This window comes from Triturus cristatus, chromosome 1_2 (assembly GCF_964204655.1).
Source record: "Triturus cristatus chromosome 1_2, aTriCri1.1, whole genome shotgun sequence".
NCBI lineage: Eukaryota > Metazoa > Chordata > Amphibia > Caudata > Salamandridae > Triturus > Triturus cristatus.
The window spans coordinates 606311382-606337565 of record NC_140580.1 but is presented as its reverse complement, the minus strand read 5'-3'; the positions used below and the strand labels follow the sequence as shown (position 1 = coordinate 606337565).

The 26184-nt window shown below is 42.7% G+C and overlaps 1 protein-coding gene across 2 annotated transcripts in view; it reads right to left on the bottom strand.

The window, feature by feature from the left end:
- Positions 1 to 2461: 2461 nt before the first annotated feature.
- LOC146867721 (microsomal triglyceride transfer protein large subunit-like) overlaps positions 2462 to 26184 on the bottom strand; it is a 374501-nt gene continuing 350778 nt past the window's right edge. Inside the window, exons 19-20 of one of the 2 annotated variants that reach the window (XR_014962100.1) lie at positions 3562 to 4776; positions 2462 to 3503 (exon numbers count right to left, since the gene is read on the bottom strand). Coding sequence is in view for 1 of the 2 variants with exons in the window: in XM_085607151.1 (XP_085463277.1) it covers positions 4599 to 4776 (178 nt within the window). In the remaining variant the exon portion in view is untranslated. Of the gene's footprint in view, positions 4777 to 26184 lie in introns of both variants that reach the window. The other variant, XM_085607151.1, reaches the window with a different exon arrangement.

The following is a 26184-nucleotide window of genomic DNA, read 5'->3' as shown; positions in this document are numbered from 1 at the left end:
TGTTTTATGTGCACATAACCTTGGTGATTCTTTTATCCGTATGGTTATGTCTCTTTACTCCCGACCTAGGGCTAACATAAGAGTGAATGGGGCTACCTCGTCCTTTTTTAATCTTTGCCAGGGTACTAGACAAGGGTGTCCTTTGTCTCCTCTTTTATTTTTGTTGTCCATTGATCCTCTTCTCAGACTGATTGACGTACATCCAGATATTATGGGTTTTTCCTTTGGTTCCCATCAGCTAAAAGTAGCTGCCTATGCTGATGACGTTCTCATTTTTTCTGATGATATTGCACGTGCTATCCCGGCTATTTCTGAGATCATTTCCATTTTCTCAAAGGTTTCAGGTTATACACTGAACAGAGATAAGACAGAAATGTTCCCCTTAAATGCTTACTGCTTCTCCTCTCATATGGGTTCGGCGGGCTTTAAGTGGCAATCTAAGCAACTAAAATATCTGGGTATTTATTTTTGTTCCACCCTTTATGCCACGGTTACTTATAATGAATCTCAAACTATTCTTAAAGTGTGACATCTTTTAGATAATTGGTCTCCGAAGCATATCTCCTGGTGGGGTCGGCTCCAAACTCTTAAAATGATGATAACACCTATTATTAATTTTGTCTCTTCTATGCTTCCAGTAAAGCTCTCTGATGCCTTCTTTCATGATCTTGATTTAATTACCTCCAAATTCTTATGGAATAATAAAAGGGCTAGAATTGCCTATACATTTTTGAGGAAACCCTACGAGTTGGGGGGATGTAATCTTCCTGATTGGGGAAAATATCAATCTGCTTTTTTAGCTTCCCAGGGTGCGCTCTGGTTTTCCTCTCCCTTTATGCATGTTCCAGCTTGGTTGCTAATAGAACAGGAATTGACCTCTCCTCTTCCAACTGCCTCTTTTTTAACCACGAATACCCTTTTCATTCCATTTTCTAGATCTATTATTTTGGATACTGTTGCTGCGATTCGCAAAGTTGATATGAGAGTGGCGATTCCGCTGCATAAAACTAGATGGTCATCCATTTGGCGAAATTCCAAAATCAAAATTACTATTGATCCAGACTTGATGTCTTACTGGTCGGGGAAAGGTATCTCGCTTGTTAAACATTTGTATGATTCCAATAATGACCCTCTTCCTTTCTCTACCCTGGCCCAGCAATTTTCTTTATCTAATTTAGATTTTTATACTTTTCTTAAGATAAAGGTAGCACTTGCTAGAATACAGCTTCAGCCTTCTTCCCCCATGATTATGCTTTTTCACCTATGGATTAAGTCTGGTCATGTAGCATCTAGGATTTATAAATTTTTGTCGTCCTCGACACTTCCTACTCAAACTGTTGCACAGCAAAAATGGCTACGTCATTTCGAGCATGAGGTCACCGATCATATTTCTTCAGACACTTGGCACGATATTGGGAGGCTCTCTCTTCGTAATAAAATCGCCCCCTCATTAATGCAATCTAAGTTTTTCTCTATTAATCTTCTTCACTGGACTCCCACTCGTTTACACACGTTAAATCTCAAGGACGATAATCGATGTTGGAGTTGTGGTCTTGCACCAGGTGACTTCCAGCATATGTTCTTTGATTGCTCTCTGCTCCAACCCTTTTGGGGTTTAGTTCACAAACACCTCATGCTTATCTTTGATATTAAGTTTCAACTCTCTTTTCCACTAATTCTTCTAGGTCCGTTGGCGGCCTCGGTCCCGTTGCCCTTAGATGCCATGGAATTACAACTATTGGATCTTTTACTAACTATTGCTGTCAAAGTAATTCTCATGGAGTGGAAATCTTTTTCTTCAATCTCTTATCATACTTGGTGGGCATGGGTTTCTTTTCTGCGTAGTGCTCATACGTCAGTTGATCATGTTCACCTCTCTCCGTCTATATCTAATGATGTGTGGCAGACTCTAGATACGTACATGCAAAGGGCCTCAGAGGGATTGGTGGCTCAATATCCTTTTGATGTGCCTGGTTAATGCTGTCGTTGCTGTTGGGTGAATCCTTTGGAAATCCTCTTCTCTTCTTTCATCCTGTCTTGTCTTTCTTCTTCTTTTCTTCTATCTTTTTTCTGTCTTTGCTCTCTTTCCTTTCTTTCCTTTCATCCCCAAGTTAATATAGGATGATGATACTTATGATAAGCATGTTTCCTGATTATCCATTGTTTCTTCCTTATTTAATGCATTCCTCTGATATTTCCAGATTAATTAACTTTGTAATGAAATTTTAGTGTTAACTCTCATCTTTCCAGGTTGGATGTCTTTCAGCTGATATCATTTGTATCATTCTTGATTGTATGCTATGCTTGATCTTACTCCCTTAAAATAATAAATTCTTTTGAAATCAAAAAAAAAGCCAAGATATTGTTCATTGATGCTACGGAAGCCTCTGGATCGCAGAGCTCCGCTAATTGCGTATTTGACTAATAAAATTTGTTTACAAAAAAAAAAAAACAACAGCGCTCATATCAACAATTTGACAATGTTTATCAGTGACAGGGTCTCCCGAGTAGACTATATCCATACATGAAAGAAAAACCTGCCAGGAGACAGCACATGCTGCAAACACTTTCTACTACAGATAAATCACAATTGCCAGTCTAAAAGCACCTGACCAACCCAAGATACAATTCTGAACACGTATATTTGGGGATGGTTTTTCAAAGAAAAAAACAAAATGTTTTAATTACATTTATTAGACAAACTCATTGAACTACATAGCTGCCTATAAGGTGATGCATTTCAAATGTTTGCATTCTTCAAGTCTACAACCATAAGAAGCTCAGCTTGGGGACCACATAAAAAGCTGGAGACACAAAATTCATATTGATAAGTGGGAGAAGACTGTCCAAGCAGGTGTTGAGACACTGTAGAAGAGGGTTATCTATTAATACTTAAAAGCCAACACACAAGTAGACTCTGATAGGACACCTCTACAATCAGGGCATTCTTGTTCAAAATGTAAAAGTGGCAAACTGATGATTACATGACATAAAAAAGACAGTCCAATGACAGGGTCACTCAAGAGGTTTTTTTAGTGAGCGAGTGCACATTTGGCTAATGAACACATACACTAGTGATTAAACTGCTTGTAAGGGTTGCATGTCAGAATGCAGTATACCGAAATATCCTCTGGCAAATTTCCCGCTACAGGTTTCACACTTGGGTTGCATGTCAAATTCAAATTTTTCTCCTGTTGCAGACGCGGTTTAAATGTAAGAAATGAATTGCATGGATCAGTGTATACCAAGCGAAAGTGTCGTACAGAAGGTTAGGCACGAGTTCTTGTGGTTTGCTTCAACATCTCATCCCTCAGCATAAATGACTGGGAGGTGGTTGTTGGTACTGCAGAACTTTGAACATTACGATCTGTTTTTTACGTATTGCCCGAGACAGTGCATGTGCTTTCGTTTGCGAGGTCTCTGGTAAACTAAACAAGCATCTGCAATGCAATAGGCCTCACATTTACGTGAGTTTGAGCTATTGGCATAGTAAATGACAATGCCTTTTATTTATGTTTTGGTTTTTAAAGCATAAATAAAAGGCATTGTCATTTACAATACCAATAGCTTAAACTCTTGCAAATGTGAGACCTATTGCATTCCAAATGCTTGGTTTATTCTTCAGACAAATTAAAGAGGTTTTTTTTCATCACAAGAGCTTTCTTCAGTCTTTTAAAGGGAGCTGAGTGTAGGGTGAAAGTCTTTTTTTAAATCAATTTATTAGGACAAAGTTGGGACCACCTCCCCTTTATTACCTCTCACCTTCATCTCTCCACATAACCTTTCACATTTGTTCTTATTCTTAGGGCTTATAGACATTCCATCAGCCTTACTGTGGGTTTTCCTTTGTTTGCAACAGCTCTGTTGCCCCCTTTCCCAACCCTCACATCAATGAGAGAGACAATAACTCCCATTGAAATAAGGCCCTTTGTGTCGGAATGTGCTACCCTGCAAAAATATTACAGAATATTTTTGGCTCTGTTTTTACTGGGTGATGTTGTACAGATTATCATCTTTAAATGAGCACGACCAAAGGTACAAATTTACTGTCCAGGTCAAGATGGAGGCAAAACTGTGGGGCAATAGAGTAGTGTGGAGAATATCAGACAGCTCCAGGTTTTAGTATTAGCTGCAGTGCTTTAAATGGGCCGGTACTGTCCAGTACGGAGTACCGGCACTTTTCTATTTTGAATGGGAAAGTACCGGCATTTCTCAAGAGAAATGCTATACTTTTCATTCTAGAGTACCGGCACTTCTCAGAAACAACAATTTTCCATTTCAAGCACTGATTAGCTGGGACACCTTTTAAGTGAGTTCTATGAAAGCTAGTGTAGACCACAACTGATGACAGTAGTAGATTCCAAGTTCATGATAAAAAAACAGCATTATTATTTCCATTAAATAAATAGCATTAACGGATATTGATGGGGAGCAGTCGGATGGTCGATTTTAAAATAAGTCTAGGGCTGGCATCCTGTCCCTCACTTTGTATACAATGATTGTTCTAATGAGTTAAATTTGCTGCATTGGGCGCAAATGCCAGAGTGCTGTAGCGTGTGCAGATGGACACTGGTCTGGTGGTCGCTGGAGCTTCCAGTTCAAAACAATGTTGGTGGCTCTTGCGGCTTCTCATCCTCGCTCAGTAGGACCTTGCACATATCTGAGTTGGCGCGGTGCAGTGGAAATTCTCTTCCTGGGATACTGGCTTTCCTTCCTTTACAAACCTTACTGGTCACATTCCTCTGTGGGAATGATTCCACCAGGGTGAAGATTTCTCTAAAGAATAATTAAAATTGAGAAACAACGTTAATAATCTATTTTACAAACAAACATGTCTAATATGTACAGTTACATTGTCCGATGGGGTTTAAGAAACAGATTAGACCTTGTTTAATTTAGTAGCGGCGGATTAGTCAATACAATGTTGCTCAACCTCTCATCAGCCTGGATTTTGGTACAAATGACATGGAAAGGGGTGAAGAGGCAACTTCGACTTTTCTGTCATGATGCTATAGAATAAATGATGGTTTGCTGTCTACAAACAAATTTCTATTTCTTATCACTAATGTTTTCTTTGAGAGTGATTAAAACACGACCATAACCTCAACGTATCAAGTAAAAAAAGAAACGGTTTCAATTTTACAATCCAAATTTAATTCAATCTCATCGGACGATATTTTCCTGTAAGATGCATTTTGTTCTCACGAGATTTACCAGTCTAGTTTTTGAGTTATAGACCTCTGAAAGTATTTAATTTTTTAACATATTCAGGGCCAGATTCTGTAGGTTCAGCGATGTTCGTGATTGCTTTGCAATACATCACGTTTGATCAGGGTCTGCATACAACTAAATTCAGAATCATTCTTATAAGGGATTGAGCACCTCCTATTTGTGTTATTCTTGGGGGGCTGCTAAATGTTAGTAAATTCGTTTTACTCAGAACACTGGAAGGACAAAAAGGAGAGAGCCAAGGTGAGAATATAGGCAGGGGTCTCAAGAAGAAATATTTCGTTAAACAAAAAACACTTAATACAGAACAACTGCAAGCAAAACTTGAGTGCACATATTTTTGTTCAATTTAATTTACTGTGTGATGTTTGATTGTTTTGGAAAACTATGTAATTGCATACCATTACTTAGGGTACGATCTGGGCGTATAGTGTAGTAAAAATGGGGACAATGATTTGCAAAGGTCTATCAATGCAAATTTAGGATAAACTATTGCAGGATTTCACGGATAATGTATGCTGTTAATCACACGACGAAAAACTGGTGCAATTTGTTAGCTAATATTTAAGAGCAGGGAAGCATGGAATTGGGGCAGAGGCTAGAGTTCATGGCGAATATCCTGATCAATTATAGATTTTTCGAAAGAAAGCATCTTTACGTTTCACTACAAAAACCTAGGGCTATGTAAAAAAAAAAAAAAACATTGAAAGCTATCAAGACCTGGAAACGGATTAGTGGTAAAAAAAATGGGGGTTCCAGCTGGGTACTCATGTTTGTGGGGCATCAATAAAGCCAAAAAGAGTTAGCAGGACAGGGGGAGGACTTCAAATACAATGAATCTACTATGATGTATTGTCCTTGCTTACAGGATTCATATTTAATAAAAGATGTGTTCAGAATGTCTCTCCAGCAATGCCCTTTGAACTTACCCTAGATATTTGGATGTCATTTTTACACCAATGCTTAAGTTATTCATAGCCGTGAATGAAATTTCATATTTACTGAGAGGCTGTATGTTAGTGTTATGGTTTAACAACTGGGCTAGGCGTGATCAATAAAGCTAACTTTTAATAGGTGGTTGAAAATGAACAATCTCTCCATAACAAACATAGGCTTGAGAAGTCGAATGTCTGCTCTACACAATGCAGTGGCACTTGTTGGAAAGTCTGCTACGTTGACATGGGAGAGACCAGTGCAGATGCATTGCACATTTGTGGACTTTGACACAGATGAGATTATGGGTCTAATTTGGATGTTGGTTGGAGTTGCTTCTGACCGACTTCCTTGCGGTTTCGAAATCAACTGACCGTGGGTCGGCGGTCCGAAACCACAATTACGATGCGACCACACATGGTGCGGTCGCAGACTCCCATTTCCCTATGGGAGCTCGTATGGCGGTCGGAAACCTGCAGCCGCACAAGCTCCCATAGAGTAATGGGAGTTACAGTAAATCCCTGCACGGTGCCTGCCACACAGTGCAGGCACCATCGGTGTCCCCTCGGCTCCCAACTGGAGGCCGTGGAAGAAGGGAGGCCCTGCTAGGGGGCACCAAAGTCGCTTTCCAACAGGCTTTCCATGTCTGAAATTCTGACATCCAAAGCCTGTCGGAAACTGACATCATATTCGCGACAGAGGAAATGCTGTCCATACGAGATTATGTGGCGGTTTCGACTGGCCGATAGGTTCCTTGAACCTGTCAGAAACCAGTCAGATTGATCATTGTCGGATTTGAATACTTTAGGGTCTCTCCACCACTTTCTCTCGTTATGTTGCACTGCATATGAATTTATGGTCAGTAGTGTACAGAGGTAAGGGGTACAGAGTACCTGTAGAGTTCAGTGTGCTGTGACTCTAAAATAGGGCTGTGTTAGTCAAATTCCATCACTTATGCCAACTATAACCCTCAACCCAGCCCCATTCCATATACTAATCTAAACCCTAACTTTGAAACCAACCCTAAAACCCATCCATTACCTTTAGTCCTTAAGTTAACCACCATTACACATGTATTGTTAAAAAACAAACTACTTTAAATTACTTTGGAATTCATTTGTATTTTTAAAGTGCAAAGTCCTGTCTTTATTATAAACCACACTTTTCCGATTTGTTTTTTTCTAAAAGTACATTGTAACACTACTTTTTAGTGCCACAACTTTTTGCCCACAACTTTTTGCCCACAATGTTAGTTGGTGTAATAAAATAGCTCAGTGGTTACAGCAATGAAATTCACCAACAGATTTAATTCAGTGCTTTGTGATTTTCTCTGTTTCAATGTTATAATATACTGGAAACTAGAATCGACCCTCTGGAGAGAACCCATCAGTATGACGAAGAGGACTTCAGATGAGGCACTTTGAAGGGTGTTTAGCTTGTTGCAGGAATGGCATTAAACTCCGCCTGGTGTGGTAGAATTACACTTGAAATCCAACCTCTTCAAATTAATTAACATTCATAATATGACTGGTCACGCTAACATAAGGCCTGCTTGGTGCTTCTATTCTGAAAACTGGGCCATGAAGCTAGATTCGTTGGGAATCTATAGCCAAGCAAAGTTGAATAAAAAGGATCTGAAATGTGCAGTAAAAAGAGAGATAATTGTGGCATTTAAGAAACTACCTTTTGGCATTATGGTGCAAATAATGTAAAATTACAAAGTGCAAAAACAGTGGCTAACTTACAAAATAAGTTGAATTCAACCTGTACCTCACCAATGATGACTAACTAGGCTGAACTCCTATACTTTTTTCATGTTCTGTTGAGAGGTAATGTGGCCTGTCAGTTCAGGCTGGATGGCCTCTAACACAGCAGGACTAAGACAGTTCACATAGGATTGCTCCACGGCTACTGTAGTAGAGTAGGCAAGAAGCGATGGACTCCCGTCCAAGGTCATTTCCAGTGAATGAGGCCTTTGCAAGCATCCAAATCATCACTTTTTATTGTTTTAACGTACAGGATCTGCCATTTGCTATGGGGTTTATGCATTTGAGTCTTAATCAGTTGTATCTGTGTGGAGTCACAGGTTCTTGGGCTAATTTGCTATTGTGACAAGTGGGGCGACAGAAGAAAGGACAGGTGTTACATTGTTCATATGAAGGGAAGACGTTTTATTAGATAAATCCTACACCAACCGAGATCAGCAACCTCCACCCCTAATCCCCTGCACAAACTGTCCTCCTTAAATACCTTTGAGATAGCATTCCAGGATGACCATGGTTCTACATAAAACAAACCACAGTTCAATATTCTAAGTACAACGCAACAAATATCCACTCACTAAACAACAAAAGAAACCTGTACAGCAACCAAATCTGAATCATACAGGAAAAAGTGCGGATAGCGGAAAATTATGATACATAGTACAATATCATCAATGTTACAAGAAAGAAATAACAATACCTAAAAAGTATAAAAATAATAGGGAAAATATACATGAGATTAAACGAACAATGAAACATGCTACTAAACAAAAATGGCATACTTGAACACCACATAGTCTTTACACTAGAAGAGTCTGGTTAAAGACCTTATGGTATGTCTGGGAAATATTCTTGGAGCGTGATTGCAACAATGACTACTTAGCAGATTGCTGCGCTCGCATTTACCAGGGATCAGACTTGCCTCAGACTGAAACCATCAATGGTATTGTCAAAATTTCCACCATTCTATTTCACCAATCTAGATTTAATCCACGTCACCGTTATCCAGCCTACCAACATTGCTCATTATGGTCTTAATGTTGGATGGATCCATGTAACTTGACTTACCCATTCCCACAAATTCCGGCTTAATCACTAGTACCATTTCACCCACCAACCACGGCAGAAACTTGGTACAATTATTTTTTATCAATGTTCTTCTTAAACTTGCTATGATAGACATCTCTCAACAACTTGCCCTCACTTCTGAGTTCATTCATTTCTAACTCTTCATCCAATTGTGTCAATCCTTGAATCTCTCCACTCATCCATGCTGGATTAAACTACATGTTCTCAACTCTTCCTGTCATCCAGAAGAAAGGTTACCCGGCTGGGAGCGTTGCAATGAGTCCACCACGATTCATTCAACACATCCGACAAAGGCCTTCTCATTTACACAGTGTTTTGCATACAGGACTTCACCATTTGATTAATGTGTTCAGTAAGATTGTTCATTTGCAGAGAATGCAATGCTGTCTTGAGATGAACTATAGACATATCTTTCAGAAACTCCTGCATCTCTTAAGATGCCAACTGAAGACCATTGTCTGTGACAATTTTAAGAATTTCACGAATAAACTCCTCCCTTAAGAAGTTGATGACAACTCTGATGTCGATTGAGGTCACACATTTGGTCACTACCCACTTGGGCATATAATCCACTAATAGTATCACACATCGTTCATTGGGAGGTAAAGAATAGAAGGGACCATCTCCTCCCTAAGTGGCCCTCATGCACAAGATTCATGACTTTACCTCTTATACCTCTGTGTGGAACAAACTTGTTATCCCTGAACAGTGCTCTTCCGATCCAACTAATGTCTTCTTTCACATTCAAAAATCACCTTATTGCTTCTGATAGAGATTTGAACTCTGGCCATCCCGTAACCATGAACTCTTTGAGTTCCTTAGTCTCCTCATCACTCTCCCTTGCCATCCACCACTCCTCTTTACTTATAGCACTTTCACAGACCCAGATAATGTGATCATCGTCTGAAATCATCTCACCCTTGTCTAATGGCAATCTGGATAAGCAGTCCTCTAACCTGTTCTTGGAACCAGCAATATCCTCCACTTGTAAATTGAAATCACTCAACCACGCCATCCATCTCTTAATCCTGGCGTCCGCTCATCATCCTTTCTAATGAAAAATACAGGAACTAATGGTCTGTGATCAGATCTAACACTAATGGCATTCCCCAAAGATAGAACTTAAAAGGTTTCATTGCCCATGCACACACCAAAGCCTTCCTCTCAATGACAGAGTACTGTTCATCCGCATCCTGGAGCGAATATGATGCTGATGCTATGACACATTCTTCACCATCACAAATTGGAGAATACTGCCCCTAGCCCTTTTAGGCTGGCATCTGTGGACAAAATATTTTTTTAGATACATAAAGAGCCCCAGGGTGGTAGTTCTATCAATACAGTTCTTGCAGGCTTCAAAAGCCTCTCCACACTCATTAGACCACACACAAGTCATATCTCTTTTTCAGTAAAGCACAGATAGGCTGAACCACACTGGAAAATTGTGTATAAATTTGCACTAAAACTCCACTAACCCAAGGGAAGATCTCACTTGGTCTTTGTCTTGTGGTGCTGGCGCTTTCAGAATCAGGTCAACAAAATCCAGTTTCGGTTTAATCCCTTCAGCAGAAATGGTATGGCCCAAATAGGAAACAGAGCTTACTCAAAATATACATTTCTCTTTCTTCAATATTAGTCCATTCACAATCAATCTCTCGAACACTTTCACAAGTGTACTATCATATACTTCCAGATCTTTCCCATAACTAGGATGTCATCCTGAAAGAAAAGTATGGCCGATACACCCTTCAAAACCTTCTTCATGATCGTTTGAAATCGTACCACGCGGATGCCAAACCAAATAGCGTCCTAATAAAATGGTAAGTCCCCAAAGGTGTGATGAATGACGTCAAATTTCTGGATTTGTCATGTAATTTAACTGGATGATATGCAGATGAGAGGTCCATGATACTGGACACCTTGGCACCCCCAAGCATGGTTAAAGCCTCAGAGATGTTGGGAAGAGGAGGACAATCAACCTAAATTGTCAGTACAGCAGCGGCACGTGTTCTAGGGCCCGCCCCGATCACAGCGTGCATGGTTTTGTGGGTCCCCCCCTGCCCCGTAGGGGAGTGGTATGCTATGAGAAAGGCATCTGTCCCACTTTGCACATTGGTGGTTACAATGTCCTGCTTTAATGTAACCTTTCTGTTACAGGTTGCAATGCTTGATTAGGGTGTTGCTTCAATTTGTTTTCCTTCTGCAGCTGCAGGGTTTTCCCCACTGGGGTTTTCCCCACTGAGGTTTCTCCGCTGTTGCTTCCATTTGTTTTTCTGATGAAGCTGCTGAGTTTTCCCCGCTGGGGTTTTACCTGCTGCTGAAGATAGTCATCTAGGGCATGGTCCAGATCTATAAAGCAGCCCCGCCATTGGGGTGCTGCTCACTATTCTTCAATCTTGGGTGGAGCAGGAGCTCCAGGTTTCTATCTCCTTCAGGTTCCAGTTACTGCTGCCGGCCCCAGGGGATTTCTGGAGAGCATCTTGGATTCCGTCTCCGCAGTGACGTCCCGACGTTGCTCGACAGCGCTCCAGCCATTGTTCAACCCTTGGTCCCGCGCTGGTGCGTGTCCTCCATCGAGAGCTGAGAGGTTCCTCAGCTTGCTGCAGTTTCATTTTCGGCTACGCTCCGGTAGCCATAGTCAGAGCAGGCCGTGCTCTGAGCGGTAAGACACCCCTGGTGGGGAACGCATTTATTTCTGCATTACGGTCACACCCTCTCTTGAATCTCCGCAGGGCAGTATTCTCGGAAAGTGTTTTGATGTATGTGTGTGTGTCTCATGCTAGAGATTCATGTCTTATTACATAAGTCAATGCCTGTGACCATTGAACAGGGTGCTGGAATACACCTGCTATGTGTAGTGCTCGAGTATCGCCATGCTGCAAGTAGTCATTGCAGAACATTTGGGTCTCTTATAGTTCTGCAAGATGTTATTGCAGAGATCATATCTGTTTCTGTATGGGAAGGATGCTAGCAGATCATAGAATATATCCAAGATATATTTAAGATAAGAGACAGAAACAAATCTTGAAGGCTATTAAACCTATTGTTGATTTATGTGTGTTAACTGATTTCTACTTTTCAGATCTCCTTCCCCACAGTTCCTTTCCCACACCCTTTCCCCCGCCTGGCCTCTCTAAGCCTGAGTGCTATAACAGCATACCGAGTTGAGGCTGGCTGGAGGTGGGCCACAATATCGTCATGCAGGTCCTGAGGAAGACGGCAGCTGTTACATAAATGCACTTGTTTAAATCTCTGAGGTCAACACACATTTTGATCTGTTTGCCCCCATCTTTAGGTGCCAATACACCTGCAGCATGCCATTCCAAGGATTCAATCTCCTTGATTATGCTTTCCTCAATCAATCTGCTGATCTCTCTCTTCAAAGGCTCCAACATGAGATTGGGAACTTTTCTGACTTTGTGACTACAGGGAATAGCATTTTTCTTCAAAATTATTTTGTGTTTGAATACCTTAAGAAGACCCTCTTTACCACTGAACACGCTTGGGAAACATAAAGGAATGTCACCATACTCGTGCTTCACTGATACAGACATGACTGGTTGGAAGGCACTGGGATTCAACTTCATACTCATAGCCCGTTGGTGTTGCCACCCTGATAAATTGTCACCCTGGTAGGCCTCATACACTTTTCCCAAATTATCCTTGTCCATACACGTAATCCTCACGATAACCAAAATATCAATCTTGTTACCTCCATAGCTTACAGGACTAATGTCAGATGGGAGGAGAGAAACTCCTTCTTCCAATTTTGATCACCCATCATGGTATAATGTGAACTCAGGACAGCCAAGAGTACAATTTCCTTATCATCTAGCTTAATGTAACACTTGGGCATCATCAAGTGACCCACATCAACTTCACTAGGATTGGGCTTTTATGGTTAAAACTATCTAAGTGAGATCTTCACTTACTGAACCAACACCCTCACTGACCCTTGTCACCCTTACAACCATGGGCATAGTGACCCCTTTTTCAACATTTCCTGCAAATAGAATTCCTGGCGTAGCACTGAAAACTATTTGAAGAGTGGCATGGATTGCAACATCAATAACATTTGATTTTACTATTCCTTGCTTTCTTACTACCACACATTTGTTTCCCTTCAAATTTGATTTTATCAACAACATTTCCAGCAATTTAATTTATTCCAGCATTAGTGGAATCACTCTGCAATGGAGGAGGTATAACACTCATCTCATCCACCCATGTGTTTGTGCTTTCTATGCTTTCAACAAAAGAAATAGTCTCTCTGAGATGTGATCTGGGGTTTTTGTCAATAACTTCTCTTGAACCATGACATTGTTGGTGCATCTCAACAACTGATCCCTGATTAGCGAATCAGTTCAAAGATCAAATTCACAAGTGCTTGCTAGTGTTCGCAAGCAAGCCACATAGTTCCCCACACTTTCACCTGTCCCTCGTGTTCTTGAAAATAAATTGTGGTGCTACACAACAACATTGATCGTTGCCTCAAAATGTTTCTCTAATATTTATACAGACATCTCATAAGAATCTCTAGGTTCTCTTGCATTCCCTACAGAAATGGTTTCAAGGCTGTCATAAATATTGTGACCTTCCACTCCTAAACTGTACAGAAGAACTAATTGTTTCCTGGCACCAGAAACTTTTTACCACCTATGGTTATAAGCTATGAATCAAAACGTTTTTTTCCATCTCTGGTTCACCTTTATCAGATAAAAACACAGAAGGTCAAGACATATCAGCCTTTTTCATCTTAGAATGATGTGAAGGATGAAAGCTGTTAAAGTTCAGAAGGAATATACTTAAAAGATAAGAGACCAATTTAAATATACATGGTGAATGAGTCACTCTTTGAAAATGAGCAGTGGTGCTAAAAGATAATAACTCATCCAAAAGAAAGAGAAGAGCGGGTAACTGCAAGCACAGTTCTCAGTATTGCAAGTAAAGTCACCAATTTGTCACAATGCTTGAAAAACGATCACCCAACTCAAGATGGCTGCTCCAGGGTCCTTAAATCAGGTTACAGCCATCGCCTGTGAAACAACGCAATGTACCAAAGCAAGATGGCTTGTACGTTGCGCGTCCAGGTGACGCAACATCCCTTGTGTGAGTGTTGACACTGCCGCGGTGCAGCACACTGTCCATGAGTAAGAGAGGAAACTGGTTATCTGCCGTGCTCTGCCACAGAACATGAGCGAAGGCTTCAATCGTGCCTCGCACTGAGATTGAGGCATGAGCAAGTCAAACTAGTAGCTACTGTGCAGCACACTACTTCCGAAGTGCGAGCAGGGTCCGACTCTGGCTGAGGTGACACATGTTGCCTCTAAAGCATGAGGGAGGCCTGAGTCTGGGCTGCACTTGCCAAGTTCCACATTTCCATTCTGGTAGCGTCCCACTAGGATGTACCTGGAAGAGATGGCCGACCCATCGGCAGACAGCGAATGTTCAGCAGCAAGGTAGGGGGTTTTCTCCAGGTTCTACAAAGTGGGTTGAGGAGACGCTGGTGTGGTTTTTAATGTCATTCTCCTCCTAGGCTCCATGATGCTAATGTTACGTCATTTGTATGAAGGGAAGGCACGACCCGGTAAGTGTCTTTCAAGGTTTAACAGATAAATCCTACACCAACCGATATCAGAGTCCTCCACCTTTAACCCTAGCACCAACTGTCCCCTTGGAATTCCTTGGAGACAGCATTCCAGGATGACCAAGGTTCTACATCAAACAGATGGCAGTTCAACCTTTTAAGCACAACACAACAACAGGTTATGTGCTTTGTTCATACTCACGACTGACATATGTAGAAGAATATTTTTTCCAATACTAAGGAAAGGATTTCATTGTTACACCTCCAGAAACAAATTAAACAATCCCTAAATTCAGGCATAATGAAATGTTATGAATGTGTACTTGTAAATATATTGATTATGTACTCAAAGTATTTCTTACAAATCAAGATTATTTTAGAGTTTTAATGTTGACATAGTGCCGGATGGACTAAGATGAACTATTTTTGAGTCACTATTCGAATTAAATGTGCCATCAAGAGCCTTCACCATAACATCACTCAGGATATTTGTGGGAACATTTTCAGGAGCCCAAGGGCAGCTAGGGGTTGCTTGACTCAAATTTGAAACACCAACAACAGCCTCAGTGTGTTTTTAACATCGCTGCTGTCTTGCTGCTTGAGCTCCGTTGTTTGTGGGCAACATCATCTTCGGGCTACATAGCGCTTCTTGGCACCGTAGCGCCGAACCCTTGCTTCAAGGACTACAAGTCCCAGTGTCCCTAGCCATCACTCCAGGTGCCGCTGGTAAGGGGGAGGCGTGGTGATCGCGCTTATAGCGCTGCCTCTCCCACCGCGGAGCGGGGTCCATCGCTGCTGTCTTGCTGCTTGAGCTCCGTTGTTTGGGGGCAAAATCAACTTCGGGACAGTCCAGAGGAGGGCTGGAGCTCTGACACCCACTCCTGGCTACATAGCGCTTCTTGGCACCATAGCGCCGAACCCTTGCTTTAAGGACTACAAGTCCCAGCGTCCCTAGCCATCACTCCAGGTGCTACTGGTAAGGGAGAGGCATGGTGATCACGCTTATAGCGCTGCCTCTCCCACCGCGGCGCGGGGTCCATCGCTGCTGTCTTGCTGTTTGAGCTCCGTTGTTTGGGGGCAAAATCAACTTCGGGACAGTCCAGAGGAGGGCTGGAGCTCTGACACCCACTCCTGGCTACATAGCGCTTCTTGGCACCATATGGCCGAACCCTTGCTTCAAGGACTACAAGTCCCAGCGTCCCTAGCCATCACTCCAGGTGTCGCTGGTAAGGGGGAGGCGTGGTGATCGCGCTTATAGCTCTGCCTCTCCCACGACGGCGCGGGATGCGTGTGGGCGCGCCCAGGCCAAGGGCGGGCCTATCCTTGCCCGTCATTGCCAGGAAGAGGCAGGGCAGGGCAGAGCCACCCCCCCCCCCCAGATCCTCCCCCCTTGGCATTTGAATCTCCGCCTCAGAGCCTCTGGTAAGACTGCTTTGGGACTTTTGAATGAAGCTATTTTTATCCGGCACACTGAACTCTTCTTGCAGCTGTGTGGTCCTTCCCCGAATCTTTAGCTGGACTTGGTGGTGGATTTAGAACATATGTAAACCAGTGCCCCACAAGCACAAATCAGCCAAACTGTTCCACTTTAAGTCATTTTTTTAACTGTGACACAACTCATATGTATAGTTTGACCCTTCATTACTTTTACCTTGCATTTCAATGTCTTTTATTTTGGCATACAAGGAGTGCAGCAAAAATCTCCTGTTTTAATCTATAATTTGGCTCTGTGCCTTAGGAGGCCTAGCGCGTTTTAGGCTTGTACCTGGGGCAATTTTTGTGTTTCTTTTTTTTAAATATTTTAATTTTAATGTTTTTGTTTTTTACTTAACCAAACATATGTGCAAGAAAAAAGGGCCCCAGGCCTCCATTCCGGCCCCTTTGCCCCAAACCTCAATAGACAGGATGCTCCAGAGGGCGATAGGGGTGGTCTCAAATGAAATAGAATTGACAGAGAGGCGTCTGTCTCTAACCCCAGACTTATTTAGACCAGGGTCAAAAGCACCTAATCCCCAACCAAATACCCCTGGCTCCCCATTGAGACCAACAGAATCCCTGTCTAGAACATTAGAGTCATCCTCACCTTCACCACAACAACTCCCAGTGAAGCCAACCACCCGCAAAGAAGGCACCATCACTTCCACCCTTAAGACCATTAAACGCAAGACTGGAAATTCAATAGGAAATAAGAGTTCTAACAAACAGTGCTGAGGGAATAGCTAGCAGTGTAAGTACGACTGAATCCCCCATCAATCCCTTGACACCTTCTGACTGTCCTCCGTGGGCGAGGAACATGATAGTGGAGCTGGAGAACCAGATAAGAGCCATTGTAAAGGAAGAACTTGCTCTCTTATTCAAGCATTTAGATGCAGGGCAACAGATTGGGTTGAGCAGTAAGGGCAACCCCCCTGGCATAACCACCACTGTCTTAGGGAAGAGGCAAGATTGTAGCTCACAGACCGACAGCATAGCCAAATCTCCCACTGGCAAAAAGGGGCCTATGTTGGCTCTAACATCTGCTGCACTATCAAGCGATGGAAGGGCAGAGGATTGTACTGCCATGCCAACTGCTAACCCCTTGTTGCTTCTGAAACCTCTGGCATTTATCCTCCCCATGAGCCTAGGTTAATCTCCTGTCCCGCTCTCCCTAGGGAGGACTCACATAGAAGAGGGCCTATCTACCTAGAGCAGAGGAGAGGCAGGGAAAGGCTATATCCAGCAGAGGCTGAGGACACAGGTCCAGCAATACCGATTACACCGACTATAAATCTACCCCCTGCCTCACTCCCCTATGTCATTATCTTAACAGGGGTCCCTGAGATTAACCATGGGCAGAAAGAATTGCAGCTAGAGCTCAGGAATAAGTGTCTTTTTTGGTTAACTAGGCACAAGCAGTTCTCCTATGACAGGGCTGGGGAAATCTTAATGGTCTGAAGAGTGGGATGGGTGGGCAATAATACAAAAACAACTCAAGGAGATTGTATAGTCATCAATTTTAGCAATCTCCTGACCGCACAAAATATTGCAGGTCAGTTTGTTAGCACTCATGTACCGCACACTATGGTCCGTGCCCATACTCTGGACTTTTTCTACCCAGGCAATCACATCATGCCCTGGACTCCAGCATTTAGGGCTCCAATAAACAGATTCCAGCCATTTAAAAATGCAAGCTAACCCCTTAGACCTCTTTTTAACATTCCATTAGCAAACAGATACGGGCCCCTCGAGTAGGTGGATTGACTGGGATTGCAAGGGGGCCTCAACCCCAATATAGGGGGGACCCTAGAAGGCAGTAGGGGTGAACTTCAGTGGGCCACTGACACAGCACATCCTCAGTAGCGAAAACCATGAATCAGGGGTACAGCTACCCTTACCTCCTGGAGGAGCCCTTAGCTAACATGAGTTAGGCCCAGCCATTCTTAATAATTCAGCCTCAACTCCTATGGATAATGTAATTCCCAGCCCAGCCTCTACAATGGAGGAAGTCAAAGTTATCTCGTTGGCATGGCTAGCTGTCATTCGTAGTTCTAACAACATCATTCAGGAGGCATATGGCGGTATTACCTCCTCTGGCCATCAGCTAAGGATTTTATCCTGGAAAATCGCTGGAATCAAAAACAAGCTCCACTGCCCTGATTGGGGACAGTTTGTGTGTTCCCATGATGTCTGTATGTTTCAGGAGACCTGGGCAAGAGAATATATAGAGAGGGGAGGTTTCGCAACCTTTAACGTGCAGGCCACCTCAGGGGGAAGAGGCAGATCCTCGGGGGGCTTATGCACTTGGGTCGCTACCCACTTGGATTGCACGGCAGTCCAACTGAGTACCGCATCCAATGACTTGCAGTGTATTGTACTCACTTTCCCCTCCAGTCTAAAACTTGCACTTATTAACATCTATTGCCATCCCGTAAACATTACCCAGGAATCCCCGACCATAAAACTACTCAACTCTTTTATTGATACAGTCCCCCCAAATGCTAGATTGATCCTTGGGGTGGGACTTCAACTGCCAATTTGAGCACCTGGCTGCCCCCACGGATGCCCCCTTTAGTGAAGAGGACAGCCTCTGGTTAATTCCTGACCCGCAAGTTCCACCGGTAAAGGCCTGGACTCCTCTGGTACTCCAGATTAATGCACTAACCCTAACCCACTCCTTGAGGGCCTGTAATGGCCGCACCAAGTCTGATCAGCCAGGGAAGCTAACTTTTAACAGAACTGGACAATCTTCCCTGCTGGACTATATTTTAGTGGAGACAAGCATGTGGCAGTGGGTGGTTGACTTCGCTGTCATACCAAGATTTGACAGCAATCATAATGCCCTGACATTTGATTTGGAGCCTCCAGAAATCTACAATCCTACATCTTTTGGCACCTCGCTTGTACCAACCTAATACTTGCCAACAATAGAAGGAAAATCAGGTGGGGAAAGTTTAAGCAGTCTCCAGTCAAGGAGGCCGAATTATACTCTAAAAACATCTCGCCCTTAATGGAAATGGAGTTGGCTGCTGCAACACTCCACTTACCATTGACAGACTAGAGGCACTCCATGAAGAACTGTCTACTAATCGGACCAACATTTTCAACCCTATGACGCGTCCCAAGCCCATCAAGGGTGCCAAGAAAACCTGGTTTAACAATTCCTGCCGCAAGGCTAAGGGCGCCCTCATAGATGCTACCAAACTCAAGGATAGATCCTTAATCAAATTAAGTAGGGCTCAGTATAGAGACTGTACCATGCTAGCCAAGAAGAACTGGGAGCTTGAAAGGTGGGAAGACATTAAGGCAGCACTTCATAACAGGGACTTTAAGAAGTATTGGTCATTAGTGAGCGCAGATGGTAGCGTAGAGAACTCAGCGATAGAGCAAAATATTTCTGCAGCAGCATGGAAACGGCACTTCCAAGCCCTCTATACAACCGAGGAACCCACAGAGCCCAAAGATGTAACAGTTTTAGCAACCCCAGGGAACCTTAGTGAAGAACCCCAATGGATCACACTAAAAGAAGTTAAAAACGCAATTAGGAAGCTCCTCCTAGGAGAAGTCCCCGGTCTAGATAAGATCCCTGGGGACTTATTCAGGGAGGAACTGAGCATCTGGAGACCCTATCTTTGGGTAATATTCAATGCTATCCTGCTAGGCATGAAGATCCTGGACACATGGTTGGGGGCTGAAATCTTCCTAGTGTTTCAGAAAGGCTCACCCCTCTTGCCCTCTAACTACAGGCCGATTAGCCTCAGACGTCACCCAGAAACTATTTGCTAGGATCCTCCTTGAGCAACTTCATTTCTGGATGGAAGGCCATGATGTCTTGAGTGCGTATCAGGCTGGATTTAGGTAGGACACCTCCACCATTGATCAGCTCTTCAGGCTCCAACTTTTATTCTGGAAGACGGTGTCAATAGAGGGTGGCAGTCTCTATTTGATATTCGTTGACCTCAAATCGGCCTTCGATCTGGTCCCCCCCAGCCACACTGTGGAAGGTTTTGGAGCAGCTGGGTATTCCGCCCTACCTGTTGTCACTGTTCATGCGATTACACACAGGAAACTTTGCCCAAGTTAGGCATGGGAAATCTGGAGAACTGACCCGCAGCTTCCCAGTGAACAGAGGAGTGAGACAGGGGTGTGTGCTGGTCCCCACTCTGTTTTGTCTTTTTATCAACGCCCTGGTGGCTCAACTAAACGAGGTGGGGGACAATGATGCCCCAAAGCTGGAGCAAGGCAGGGTACCAGCAATGATGTTCATGGATGACACCTTGCTGCTGTCCAAATCTCCCATGGGCATCCAAAGGATCCTAGACAGTTTTTCTCTATTCTGTAAAAACCGAGGGCTGGAGATTAATACCACAAAGACCAAATTTATGGTTTTTAATCCAGCCAAAATATCTCGCCCAAACCCCTCCCTAAATGGTACCTTCCTAGAGAAGGTGACTGTCTTCGATTACCTTGGCATCACGCTGTCCGAAACATTTGAATGGGGCCCACAACTAGCCAAGGCAGGCTTGAGGTTAGCACAGCTGGCGGGGGGAATTACTAAATCTTATAGGAACTCCTTATATAGACCACAAGAAGCTGTAGTCGAAATATATAAAGTGCAAGTAAGGAGTGTTGCAATGTATGGGGCCGAACTATGGGGCCACCGCCCTTTTGGCGGAGTGGCCAAAACAGAAAACCAATTTATGAGAAAGCACTTTGGCTTACCGCCTAGCACTTCCCTCATTCCTCTGCGCCAGGATTTAGGAGTCAAACCAATTGCAGAAGAGATAGGTTTAAGACCACTGACCTTCTGGCACAGACTGTGGGCAACTCCTAAACTAGAATCCTACCGAAACAAACTTAAAGGGGTCTTGGGTCTACCGGGGGTGGGAAAATTGCCTTGGTTTAAGCACACCAAAGAATAGGAATGCCCAACCTGTGGACTAATCCAGAGGTAGTGTTCCTAACAATATCTCGACTACAACTTGTCAGAGCCTATAGGGCACACAAATTAGTCGATCTGCAGGTGAACACCAAACTCGGGCATCTATCGGCTGAATTTCTTAACATAAAAACAGAGTACCTCTTTAAGTCTTTTTTGGATGACATACAGCCTCCTATGGCAAGGAAGCTGTATGTCCAGTTTAGAACAGGGACCTTCCCGGTCAATGATTTTGTGAATAAATGGTCAAATGATCCCTTTGTTAGTTGTCCTGCCTGCAACAGCCCTGACAAGACCGACATTCATGTTCTTTTTTTCTGCCCAGGCTATAAATCTGCCAGACAGCGTTTGCTCATACCATTATGCAGAAACATGGGATGCACACAGTGTTTGGAGGTGTATAGAATATTAAGATCTGATACGCACCCCCCTATAGTGTTTGCCGTGTCTCGTTTCCTTAATTCCATATGGCACAGGCGAAGGGCCTTTTTAACACACTTTAGCAATTGTAAAAAAAAAACTTTTCTGCACTCTTGTCTTTTTTAGCCCCTAAATTTTAATAGTTTTTAACCGGTTTTAATCATTCTTGTTTTTAATTGGCATAAAGACTTTGGACATATCAAAATGTCTTTTCGGATACACTGCAATATACAATCAATGAACCATCAAAATGTGTTTTTCAATGCTATACTTGCATATGAATTTCTACTTTTTATGGCCCTTTTATGACCGAAATAAAGTTTGTTGAAATGGAAATGTTTTTTAACACAGAAATAGAAAACCAGGAAAAACGTTTTCTGGATAGGGATTACTCTCCAACAGTATCTAAAAAGGCACGATGTAAAATAAAACTATCAACAACTCCCTACAGTAACAAAAGAAACAAAATGTTAACATGCTTGCAATGGTTACACCATATCACTTTGACAACCACATTAACTAATAAACACTTCATAAGTATTGGTGAATAATAGGCTTAGATAATACTTTGAACAGTATCATTACAAAAAAACCCTCTTATTACATGTCACAGTGGACATACCATGCAGGACCACGCATCTACATAACTTTTCTGAGCATCTCTCTCTGTTCAGTGCAAGCAGCACTAGTGTTATCAATATCTTAGCACTACCTAGTTACCTTGGTTTTTGCACCTTCTCCTGATCCTATGAACACTTTGAGATGCGGATATATTATTTCTCTCACTTGCTCTTGAGAATTGCAACATTATACTGACCAAAAACAATCATGAATACTAGTTAGTTTGTCTACAGTCTTCAAACAGAAGGCCGCGTGTCTGTCTCACAACCACCAAGGCAGCTGCTGTTCTCAATGGCTATAATGGGTGAACAACACTCTTCACCTACATATAGGGATAAGGGCCCAGATGTTATGCTGGACCCTCCTCATGAAGAAACTCAAACATTAGTACGACCAATGGAACCCAAGGTCACTGAACAGTCTGAAGAAGAAAAGTAAACATGCACAGGTATTGATTTAATAATGTACACATCTAGACATGGCGAACAAAGGCTAACAGAGGTGGAGAGGAGACTAGAATCTACGCCGGACTGGTGTCAGGAAATGGGGCACTTGAGACACGAGCTGACAGACAAAGAAGACAGTACTTTTAAGGCATCCTCCCAAAAAGTAGAACAAGACTGCATGCTGAACTATGTGGAGGCCTTCATCCCGCAGCTGTTCAATATCACGTTTCTGCAACACCTAGAATTCCAGAGAGCCCACCGTATATGTCCCAGCAAATCGAATGAAGCTAATACCACCCACTCAGTAATGGTTCAGTTTCTTTATCATCAGCAAGCAAGAACCATACTACAGGATGCATGAAAAAAGAATGGCACGATTATCCTTGAAAACAACACAATCCACATATCAGCAGACTTTTCACTCAACAAAGCACAAAAAGGAGACACTTCATGGTACTACTTACATAAATGCTGGGATATAAACTATGGCCTGTTAAACCCACCCACAATGATTATCCCCATTGACTGCTAGACTACATATTACCGTGATACACAAGCCTTTGAATCTACCTGCATGGAGGTGTCTTTACCACGGATACTGTTCCAGACAATACACCTCATTTACAGATGACTGTCTTCCGCCAATGGAGCAAGGGGATGAGCCAGAGGGATAGAGAGAGTCTGCCCAAAATTATGGACTCCCTGACTAAGGAAAGGAAAAAGTGCAGATGGCCACTGATAACCACCACAACTGAAAGACTGAAGACTTTGAGGTGGGCAGTCGCGCCACTTTTAACACATAAGGCATCACCGTAATGCACTATGTCCAGACAAAGACCTGCACACTCTTCGAACATAACTTTATCTATATGTATAGATGTTTGCACTTTTTGCAATACTGTTCTTCAGGTTAGATCTACATTGTATATACTGTACCAACCTACCTCCGTTGTGAATGCCTGGCTCTCACCTTTGGGAATATTGTGGGTATATCCTCTGGTTGCGATTGGCTGGTACATAGAATCCATGGTTTGCTGGGAGGTAAACAGGAGGGAGAGATGTTCTCCCTTCTGTTACCTGCAACTGGGTACCATCTGAATGAACCAAACATGGAACAAATCAACCACTCATGCTCTTGCCTCTTTGCTATTGCTCAAACACACACACAACCACTGTTAAATGTCTAGTGGGAAACAGTGGCCTCAATATGGCATTGGGACCCCGGACAGACATACTCTGCCCTTTTGAGCTTGGACAACCTGGCCCACAGAGTCAGGTTTAACCCATAGATTATGGTTAGTGTAGGCCCCATATACATGGAAGGGATGAGCCACATCTCCCCCTTCTCTCTTTTCACCCACTGTCTGGTCTTATATTGCTACTCGCCTCTCTTTCCATGTACTTGCTACCTTACTAACTACTGTACTAGTGCACACCACCCATTTGGACAGCTTCCACAACCTTGTTGGGTCCTGTGCCCATGGTCTCCTCTAGGAACACTTGAAGCCTCTCTCATTTTAGTAAGCACAACATATTTTTAAACTTCTTGTGTGCTGTTAATATTGATATTGCTACAATCCACTAATCTGATCCTGAAGAAGCTAAATTCAAACATGACTGGGTAGACATTGTCAACAGTAGCAGCCATATGTCCAGTTTGGATTCCAGGAGTGGAGATGTGACAATGAGAAAATGTGGTCTGATGTAGTGAGGCCATTCTCCTCCACAACTCTTTGCCCCTGAAAGTGATTAAGTCGTGGTCTAACCCAGAAGACCGCTATGTTTTTACTATACTCAAACCCTTTGACACGTTTGTGGTAGTTGGCTCAATCTATATCCCTAATGTGTCTAAGAGGATCTTCAGAATGTCTAGAATCCTTGCAAGATTTGGCTCACTCTATCTGGTGCTAGGTGGAGATTGGAACCTGGCTTTAGTGTACCTCGAAGTCAGAGCAGGCAGAACAGATGCAATGAAGGTGGTAGAGCAATACTTCAAGATGTATGAACCGTAATCTGGTAAATGTCTGCTGACTTTTACATGCTAAAGACAAGACTATGTGTTCCTCTCTTAGCCCACAGCACATCATCATACATACATTACTACTAGTCTCGGGTAACAGTACTGCCCCATGTGACCCAATATTGCATACTGGTGGGAGGCATATCTGATAATTTGATAGTCCATTTGGGACACGACCATGGCCGTATAAGTTTCCGACCATCCCTATGGACATTCCAACCCATGAAATATTAACAGCTGATGACAAAATAATCTTAAATTGCATATCCGGGTGTTCAGGTAAACAATGGAACTTCAGTCACATGGGCAGGTGCTCTGCACTGCCTGCAAAGCACCCTGGGGAGGCCTTAACATAGAAGACTCAGATTGAATGAAGAATACTTCAATACAGACCAAATCAGACATGACAAATTGGTTAGGGATCTCACTCAACAGTAAACCTTCAATCCTTTGTCTGCCGATATTGGAGTTAGTTGTCATCAACTCATTTTTCGCTGCCCATGCAGAATGTGCGCTGATGAAACCATGGTAGCAACACCATGAGTGTGAGGAGTAAACTGGAAGGCTACTCATTTTCCAGCTGCACCAGGGCGACTCTAAATCAGCAAAAGTGTCTTATGCATGATGAATCAAAGTGTTGATGCACCCAGTTTAGATTTTAGACCTTTTATTCATATTGTGAGTCTCAATGCAGCTCTCACCCACTAGCTAATCCCTCAGAATCCCCACCTATTTTTCCTGGACCAGGGTTCTCGTGTTTCTCTTTCAGCGAATTGGGTTGGATCTCCTTCCTAGATTTGTCCTGGAAGGTGCCATTGCACTAGCTTTTAATACATATCGACTCAATATGTGACGCAAGGGCAGAATTCCACTTAAACTTTCAGTCCCTTTTGCCAGGATACCCATTGCTCCTATTTGTGTTGTTTATTGACCCGCACCTTCATGGCGATGTTTTTAATGCCATGTATTCTGATATATTGAGGACACTGCTCAATAAAGAAGTATGGCAAAAAAAGGATGATTTAAACTAAACAGATAGAAAACCTTGCTACAAGAAACAATAATATCCAAATTAGATTTAGTGCTTCATACTGCACTTATACTATTTCTAAGCATTTATATATGTAAACACAAGACTGGACAAGCCATTGCCTCTCTAGCACTTCCCCAGTAGATTGCAAAAAGAGTGAATAAGGTAAAGGACACCAGACAAAAATAGTATCATGTTTGCTAATTGCTTTGCATTCTATATCTAAATTAGGTTTTAGGTAGTGTCCTTAGTCTAGGGAACACTATCCATTTCCTTATGGAAGCCATAGAACCTGAGTGGCTGTGATATATAGCTGAAACATGTGGACACAAAAAAATCACTATTGTTTGTTGGTAACAAACATAATTAAAATTCTGTGGTAGAAACTAGACAACTTTAATTGTGCATGACTAGATCGGACCCCAGTGTATATCAAGAGCTCCCATATACTGCTTAAGCCTTCCACAGCACCATTTGTTCTAGGATGAGCTCAATCATCACGAAATATGGGTGAGGATTTTCTATCTTATCTTTTTTATCTTAAAAGAAAAAGGACCTTTTTTTTTTTTTTTTTTTACAGCTCGCTCTTTTGTTTTGTTTTTGTATGCAGGTAGGGAGGATCAACCAGCAA